This window comes from Melanerpes formicivorus, unplaced genomic scaffold (assembly GCF_026170545.1).
Source record: "Melanerpes formicivorus ecotype bairdi unplaced genomic scaffold, bMelFor1.0.p_v2 SCAF_83, whole genome shotgun sequence".
Taxonomy (NCBI): domain Eukaryota; kingdom Metazoa; phylum Chordata; class Aves; order Piciformes; family Picidae; genus Melanerpes; species Melanerpes formicivorus.
The window spans coordinates 2,331,822-2,340,170 of record NW_027142435.1 but is presented as its reverse complement, the minus strand read 5'-3'; the positions used below and the strand labels follow the sequence as shown (position 1 = coordinate 2,340,170).

The 8,349-nt window shown below is 61.0% G+C and overlaps 1 protein-coding gene across 1 annotated transcript; it reads left to right on the top strand.

The window, feature by feature from the left end:
* The first annotated feature begins 657 nt into the window (after nt 1–657).
* UBXN6 (UBX domain protein 6) lies at nt 658–7,908 on the top strand. Its single transcript, XM_068165039.1, has 11 exons — nt 658–825; nt 1,251–1,405; nt 2,064–2,125; nt 2,219–2,350; nt 2,890–2,987; nt 3,761–3,836; nt 3,923–4,007; nt 4,637–4,856; nt 4,964–5,094; nt 6,474–6,619; nt 7,310–7,908. The coding sequence occupies exons 1-11, from the start codon at nt 743–745 to the stop codon at nt 7,436–7,438; spliced, it is 1,317 nt and encodes a 438-aa protein (XP_068021140.1). The 5' UTR covers nt 658–742; the 3' UTR covers nt 7,439–7,908.
* Nucleotides 7,909–8,349: the final 441 nt, after the last annotated feature.

Below are 8,349 nucleotides of genomic sequence, written 5' to 3'. Positions count from 1 at the left end.
TGGCCCAAGCCCCGCTGAAGCTGCGCCCAGGGGTCCAGGGGACATGCTGGTGGCTTTCGATCTTCGGTTATCTTTTCCTCCTCAATCACCCTGTGAGCCAGGGACTGCATCCGGCGTGTGCGAGCAGGGGGATTCCTCTGGGCTTTGTGGGAGGGGAATTTGGGATGCTGGGAAGCAGCAGGTCACAGAACGCCCCAGCACGGTGCAGGCTGGAAGGGACCCCTGGAGAGCATCCAGTCCCAGCCCCCTCCTGTTCAGATGGAACCTCCTGGCTTCCAGCTTGTGCCCCTCGCTGCGCCTTGTCCTGTCCCTGGGCACCACTGATAAGAGTCTGGTCCCATGCCCTTGCCCTCCGCAGCCCCTTCAGCTCCTGCTGAGCGCTGCTCAGATCGCCTCCGGCTCCTGCCAGCGGAGTGAGGCTGCAGGGGAGGCGCTCGGGGGGCCCCCGGGGGCCGTGAGCGTGGAGGTCAGGGCGGTTCATGGCTGCAGCCCCAGAGCAGCGTGGGGTCTGTGGGTGCAGGCCCGCGGGGAACCCGGCGCTGCGCTCACTCCCCGCCCGCAGCTGCCCTCGGGCGCGGGACGCCCGCGGAGGTCACCGAGCGGCGGCGGAGCTGCGGCGCTGGCCCCGCCCCTTCCGGTGGCAGTGACGCGCGCGGGGCGGGGCGCGGCGGTCCCGGTGCCCGTCGGTCCCGGTGCCCGTCCCGCTCCCGGCCGAGCTCCGGCCGCGTCTCCTCTCGTCGCCATGCGTAAGTTCTTCCAGGAGATCAAGGCCGACTTCAAGTTCAAGTCTGCGGGGCCCGGCCAGAAGCTCTCGGAGCCGTCCCGGTACGGGGCAGGGGGAACCCTCCGGTCACGGCGGCGGGGGAGCGGGGCCGAGCGGGTGGGAACCGGCGCCGCTCCGCTGCGCTGCCGCTGCCCGCGGGCGCTGCGGCTGCCCTGCGCCCGGTACCTGGCTGCGGGAAGGAGCCGAGCCGAGGCTGCTGCGGGGTCACGGAGCTGCCGGCGACGTCGGCGGCCACGGGGCCTGGTGCCCGACGCTCGGTGCCCGCCCCGGCTGTTGCGCGGGGAGCGGACACTCACCGGGCAGCCATGCTGCTGCACCGGGCCGGCCGGTTCCCCGGCTGTCCTTCCCCGGGGGCACCGGTGCGGTCACTGCCGTTAAGCGTCGGCGGCCGCGTCCAGCCCGGGGGTAGTTGCGCGGCCGTCGGTGTCTCGGTGCCGGTCATGGATCCGACTCCCGCCCTGCCCAGGGTCCCCAAGGAGAAGCCGAAAGCCGAAGCGGCTCCGAAGCCCCGCCAGGGACCGACGGATGAGGCGCAGATGGCAGCGGCCGCGGCGCTGGCCAGGATGGAGCTGAAGACCAAGGCCAAGCTGCCCCCTTCCCAGGAGGCCATCAAGAACCAGGGTAGGAGGTCGCTGGAGGACGTGGAGCAGCTGCCAGGGTAGCTTTGAACACAAATCTTACAAGGAGCCTTTGAGGGAACTGGGGTGGTTTAGTCTGGACAAGAGGAGGCTGAGGGGAGACCTCACTGCCCCCTGCAGCTCCCTGAGGGGAGGCTGGAGTGAGCTGGGGCTTGGTCTCTTCTCACATGCAACAAGTGACAGGATGAGAGGAAATGGCCTCAAGTTGCCCCAGGGGAGGTTTAGGTTGGAAATTAGAAGAAACTTCTTCCCTGGAAGGGCTCTCAAAGGCTGGAAGAGGCTGCCCAGGGAGGGGATGGAGTCACCAGCCCTGGAGGTATTTAGAAGCTGCAGAGATGTGGTGCTGAGGGATGTGGTTTAGTGGCAGTTGCTTAGCAGCAGCGGTGGGATTGTGAGCTCTGGGTGACTTGAAGATCTCAAAGGTCTCTTCCAGCCTGAGCAGTTCTGTGGCTGTATGGATGGTGGGGGCTGGCTGGGACAGGTCTCACAGGAATGGTGAGGGGGGTGTCACGCTCAGCTGTGGGCTGCCAGGCTGAGGATGGAGCACCCAGCTTGGTGTTCATGTCCCCAGGGTGATGTTGCATGGTCCAGAGTCCTCCTTTGCCCAGTCCCCTGCTGTAACCTGGGTTTGTCTCTCCTAGTGAGGAAAGAGCTGATGGCTGAGGCAGCTGCCAGCGAGAGAGAGCTTCCCACGGAGGAGAAGGTAGGAGGTGCTGCTGCTCCCGTCCCATGCAGGGCTGTTTGGGACCCAAAGCCTTCCAGTGCTCAGCTTGGTGCCTGGTTTTGCCTCCTTCAGGATCTGAGCTGCCCACCCCCAGCAGGGGCAGCTGCCCCCTCGGTTTCAGGGGTCTATTTCCTCTGCCCCCTGACCGGCGCAGTGGTGAGGAAAGACGAGAAGGACAAACACCTCCGGGAAGCCATCCACGCGGTGAGCTCGGGGGCTGCTGGGGGCTTGGCATCACAGCACCATGGCAAACCAGGGTGGCAGGCACCTCAAGGATCCTCTGCTCCAACCTTCCTCCTGTTGAACTCATTTTCCTGCATGGCTTCTCTCCTCTGCCCTCCCCACCTGGCAGCTCTGTTCTGCCCTAGCTTGTCCCAGCACCCTCAGTGCTGGCACCTGGGAGCTCTGGGCCTGTGCTGGTCTGAGCTGGGACTGAGGCAGTTTGCTTCAGAGCAGCTCAGATGGTGCCAGTGTTTTGGGTTTGTGGTGAAAAGTGTTGCTCAGACACTGGAAGCAGTGATGCAATTCTGCTGCTTGCAGGCACAGCTTCTCTTCCCTCCAGCCCAGCCCAGCCCAGGGGGGGATTTTCCTCTCAGTTTTCCACCTCTCCCCATCCCACCATGGGGGGAACTGGTGTGGTACTCAGCTGTCTCTCAGGGCTCAACCACCACAGACCCACACCTCTCTCTGTGCAGAGCAGCCATCAGCTCCCCTCCTGACCAGTTTCTCTCTTTCTCCCCCAGTACTTCTCTGTTGACCCAGTGGCTGCCTCCATCATGGAGATCCACACCTTCAACAGGGACCGAGAGAAAGTGCGAACAGGAGTGGAGACCATGGCCAAGTAAGTGTGCTGGCTCGGCAGGACAGCTTGAGCCCTCCCTACAAGGCCAGAAGGCAGCTGGATTTTCTTGCTGTGCTCCAGGCAAAGTCTGAGTCAACCCAAAGCTGAGTGCAGGAGTCATCTAAATGTCAGCTGAAAGGAGGTCACCTTCACCTCAGGGAGATTTGAAGAGTTGGTCACTAGGTCTCAAGAGGTTTGGGAGCTGCTGGTTGAGGTTGGCCACCCTCCAGTTCTGTCTGGCTTGGCCATGAAACACTGATGTGTTTTGCTTCCCTCACTGAATCCCAGCGTGGTGGGGTTGGAAGGGACCTCTGGGGATCATCCTCTTGCCCCCCACAGCCTTTTCAGCTTCTGCTGAGCGTTGCTCAGATCCCCTCTGGGGCTGCTCTTCTCCAGGCTCTCAGCCTTTGCTCCTCCCAGAGCTGCTCCAGGCCCCTCAGCAGCTTTGTAGCCTCAGCTGGACTCTCTCCAGCAGTTCCCAGTTTCTCTTCAGCTGGGGAGCCCAGCACTGGACCCAGCACTGCAGATGTGACCTCAGTATGGCAGAGCAGAGGGGGAGGAAGAACTTCCTTTGACCTGGTCACACCTTTCTGCACCCCTGGAGCCCTTTTGTCTTCTTGGCTGTGAGGGCTCATTGCTGGCTTATGGGGAGCTTGCTGTCCCCCAGCTCTTGTATCTGGGAGAGCTACTGGGAGGTCTCTCAGTTCCCTCTTACAACTAGGGGTAGCTTTTCACTGTGCTGTGATCCACACAGTGCATTCCTCTCTCTGCAGGTACCTGGACAACATCTACCTCCATCCAGAGGAGGAGAAGTACCGGAAAATCAAGCTGCAGAACAAAGTGTTTCAGGTGGGGTCAGGGCTCCTGCAGCTGCTCTGCCTCCCAAAGTCCACAGCCCACATCTGAAGCCTTCCCCCTTGTTTTCTCTCCTCCAGGAAAGGATAAGCTGCCTGGAAGGGACACACAGATTTTTCCAGGCTGTTGGCTTTGAGACCAAAACGTTGCCTGTGCCAGAACAAGGTGAGAAATGTTGCTGTGCTCAGCTGGAGAGGGGAGGTTGAGTGGTGGAGGGGCAGCCCAGGGCGGGCTGCTGAGAGATTCAGAAGCTGTGGCAGAAGGAGAGCTGCCCAGCTGCAGCTTCCCTCTCGAGCCCTCCCACTCTGTGGAGCCCTTTGTCATGGAATTGTTAGGGTTGGAAGGGAGCTCAAGGCTCAGCCAGTTCCAAGCCCCCTGCCATGGGTAGGGACACCTCACACCGCAGCAGGTTGCTCAGGGCCACATCCAGCCTGGCCTTAAAAGCCTCCAGGGATGAGGCTTCCACCACCTCCCTGGGCAACCTGTGCCAGGCTCTCACCACCCTCATGGGGAGGAACTTCTTCCAACATCCAATCTGAATCTCCCCACTTCTAGTTCTGCTCCATCCCCCCCAGTCCTATCCCTCCCTGACACCCTCACAAGTCCCTCCCCAGCTTTCTTGTAGCCCTCTTCAGCTACTGGAAGGCCATAAGAAGGTCTCCTCTGAGCCTTCTCCAGACTGACCAGCCCCAACTCTGCCCTCCCAGCAGAGGAGCTGCAGCCCTCTGCTCCTCCTCTGACTCCATCCCTTCTTTAAAGGAGAAGCCTCTCACCCCCTGCCCTGTCGCCTGCAGAGACCACAGAGGAGTACTACGTGCTGAAGGAGGAGATGCTGAGCAGGTTGGAAGACCTCAAGGACTACAAGGAGCAGCTCTTGAGCTCGGAGCCCGTCCGGGCCCGGCTGGATCGCCAGCTCCGCCTCTTCCAGCCCTCCCCTGCCGCCGCTCGCTTCGAGCTGCCCAACGACTTCTACAACCTGACCGCGGAGGAGATCAAACGAGAGCAGCGGCTCCGGTGAGCCGGGCAGGGGGCACCCGCGGGGGTCCTCTGCTGCTGCTGCTGCTTCGTGCTGAAAAGAAAGAGGCTGAAAGTTTCTTTGTGCTTCGTTTTCATCTCTGAAGGACAGAAGCGGTGGAGAAGGCTTCGATGCTGAGGACCAGAGCCATGAGGGAGAAGGAGGAACAAAGGGAGCTGAGGAAGTACAACTACACCCTGCTGCGAGTGCGCTTCCCCGATGGGTACATCCTCCAAGGTGAGAGGCTCTGGGCAGCCCCCAGCACTTCACACCATCAGCAAACCCTTTGGTTGGAAAGGGTCTTTGATCACTGGGCCCAATCCTTCTCCAGCTCTGCCAAGGCTGGGGCTGAGCCATGGCCCTCAGCACCGCAGCTCTGAAACCCCTGCAGGGGTGGGGATCGAACCACCTCCCTGGGGAGCCTGGGCCAGGCTTTGAGAACCCTTTCAGTGAAGAAGTTGCTTCTCATCTCCAACCTGACCCTCCCCTGGTGCAACTTGAGGCTGTTTCCTCTTATCTGCCTCAGGAGAAGAGACCAACCCCACCTGGCTGCAGCCTCCTCTCAGGGAGCTGCAGAGAGCAAGGAGCTCTCCCTCAGCCTTTTTTGTCCAGGCTGAACACCCCCAGCTCCCTCTGCTGCTCCTCTCCAGACCCTTCCCCAGCTTGGTTGTCCTTCTCTGGACCTGCTGCAGCCTCTCAATGTCCTTCTTGGAGCGAGGAGCCCAACCCTGACCCCGGTGCTGAAGGTGTGGCCTCAGCAGAGCTGGGCACAGGACAATTGCTGTCCTGGTCCTGCTGGCCACACTACTGCTGCTCTAGGCCAGGATGCTGGTGGCCTCTTGGGCAGCTGGGCACAGGCTGGCTCATCTTCAGCCACTGTTGACCAACACTCCCAGGCCCCAGGCAGCTTCCAGGCACTCAGCCTCCAGCCTGGGTAGTTCATGAGGTTGTTGTGACCCAAGTGCAGGACCCAGCCCTTGGCCTCGTTGAACCTCACAGAACTGGACTCAGCCCAGGGATCCAGCCTGGCCAGGTCCCTCTGCAGAGCCTCTCTCCCCTCAGCACTCCATCTGCAGTCTTCCTGAGGGTGCCCCAATCCCCTCACCCAGAGCAGTTACAGCACAGGGGCAGCTTTGAGTCATGCTGCATGCAGCTGGTAGAACAAAGCACCAAAACCCAGAGGGGGACAGCAGTGCCCTAACAGCTTCCCCTCCCCACCTGCCCAGGGCTGAGTGGGAAGGGAAGGGTCTCAAGGTGCTGTTAACTGAAACCCTGCCCTTCCCAGGCTGCCAGGAGCAAGCCAGACCCCTCAGAAGGGTTTGTGAGAGGCTGCCCATGAGGAGGTAGAGCAGGACCAACCCTGTGCCCATTTTGCAGCAGAGCTCTGGAGCCCAGCTGAGGCTTCCCCAGCTCTTGGTTGCAGCCTGGCAGGAGCTGGCAACAGTCAAAGTCCTTTTTCTTTGGGGGGGACAATTCTGCTTTCATCCTTTGCAGTCAAGTGGGAGCTGCTTCTGTGCCACTGAAGTGCTTCATCCCAACGTGAGCCCCACAGCCCTGACCCCCAGAGGGGAGAGCCAGAGCCCCTCTGCCCCTCTCACCTTCTCTTCTCCTGGCAGGGACGTTCTATGCACGAGAGTCACTGGCTGCCCTCTACAGCTTTGTGAGAGAAGCACTCAGGAATGAGTGGCTGCCCTTTGAGCTGCTGGGACCTGGAGGTCTCAAACTGACTGATGAGAGCTTGGCCTTCAATGAATGTGGGCTGGTGAGTGCAGGAAAAAAAGGGAGCTGGTCTCTTCCACAGAGATCTTGAGGCTGTCAGAGTCATCTGCTGCACCTAACCTGGAGGTTTAAGCTTGAGGAGGGGAGGTTGAGACTGGGGATGAGGAAGAAATTCTTTCCAGTGAGGGTGGGGAGACACTGGCACAGGCTGCCCAGGGAGGCTGTGGATGATCCCTCCCTGGAGGTGTTCCAGGCCAGGCTGGATGAGGCCTGGAGCAGCCTGGGCTGGTGGGAGCTGTCACTGCCCAGGGCAGGGGCTTGGCACTGGCTGATCTTGAAGGTCCCTCCCAACCCAACCCCTCCTGGGACTCTGGGAAGGTTGTGGCTTTTGCTCCAGGTTGGGCTCTGGCTCCTTCTTTCTCAAGTGAAGAAGGAACTGCTTGAGGCCTTCTGGGTTGCTTGAAGGGAGCTGTAGCAAGCATAGGCTGCAGGAGCTGGCAGCAGCCCTGGCAGAGGCTCTGCAGCCACAGCAGGAGGAGGGGAGGCAGGAACCAGGCCTAGCCCCAGGCTTGCAAAGCAAAGCCCAAAGCAGCATCCCCTGAGGAGCTTCCTGCAGCCTTCTACCCTTGCTCAGCTGAGGTGCTCCCTGGAGGCCTGGGAGCACACACAAGGAGCTAGGAGGTCAAAGACCAAGGTTGCTGCAGCTTTACTAACTCTGCCTTGCCTCTCCCAGGTGCCCTCAGCCCTCCTGACCCTTGCCTGGGACACAGCAGTCATGGAGGACATTGAGGCAGCAGAAGAGGAGCAGCCAGCCAGCTGCCTGAAAGCAGAACTGCTCTCCAGAGCCCAGACCCTGTCCTGAGAGAGAGGGGAGCAGAGCCAGGGCTGCAGCTCCCAGCCTGTTCCCTCTCCTTGTCCCCCAGATGGACTCCTGGGGCTTCCAGCTGTGTGAGCTCAGCACTGACTCTGCTTTAGCTCTAGGGGGGCAGCCCAGGCCCTGCCCTGCCACAGCAGCCCTGCAGTCACCCAACTCCAGTAGCTGTACAGAGTCTTGCCCAGTAGGACACAGAGGACTGCTCTGAGGGGCTCCAGAAGCCAAGGTCCAGCAGTGCCTGCTGGAGGGGTTGGCAGGAGCAGGATGAAGCACAGCTCTGCTCCCTCCCAGGGGGCACTGAGTGCCAGTTCCAGGCTGGGTTAAGGAGGGACTGAGCCTGGGGCTGGGCTAGGACTCAGCTTTTCCTCTTGCTTCTATGTGCACTGTACCTCCCAGGGGAGAGGAGTTGTTTAGACAAGCTGCCCTCAGGCTGATTAAAAGGAGTATTTAAGGACTCACTTCTGGTCAAAGGTCTTTGGCTTTCTCTGCTCTTTGAGGAGCTCCACTCAGTGCTGGGGCTGGCACTGGTGCAGGCTGGGCTTGCAGACAGCTTCTCACCCCCTGGCAGAACAAGGATGGAGCAGGAGCCTGGCAGCAGCTCCTCCCTGCTGTGAGATTCAGCCTCAAACAGGGAACTGCTGCAGGGAGTCCAGCAGGGGCTGCAGAGCTGCTGGGGGGCCTGGAGCAGCTCTGAGGAGCAAAGGCTGAGAGCCTGGAGCAGAGCAGCCCCAGAGGGGAGCTGAGCAATGCTCAGCAAGGGCTAAAGGAGCTGTGAGGGGCAGGAGGCTGGGGCCAGGCTCTGCTCAGTGGTGCCAAGGGGCAGGGGGCACAAAGTGGAAGCCAGGAGGTTCCATCTGACCAGGAGGTGAAAGTTGTTTGGTGTGAGGCTGCTGGAGCCT

Coding starts and splice junctions, on each gene's coding strand:
- UBXN6 (XM_068165039.1), top strand. CDS start 743: ATGCGTAAGTTCTTCCAGGAGATCAAGGCCGACTTCAAGTTCAAGTCT. Junction 4,008..4,636: donor GTTGCCTGTGCCAGAACAAG/GTGAGAAATGTT, acceptor TGTCGCCTGCAG/AGACCACAGAGGAGTACTAC. Junction 5,095..6,473: donor CGATGGGTACATCCTCCAAG/GTGAGAGGCTCT, acceptor TTCTCCTGGCAG/GGACGTTCTATGCACGAGAG.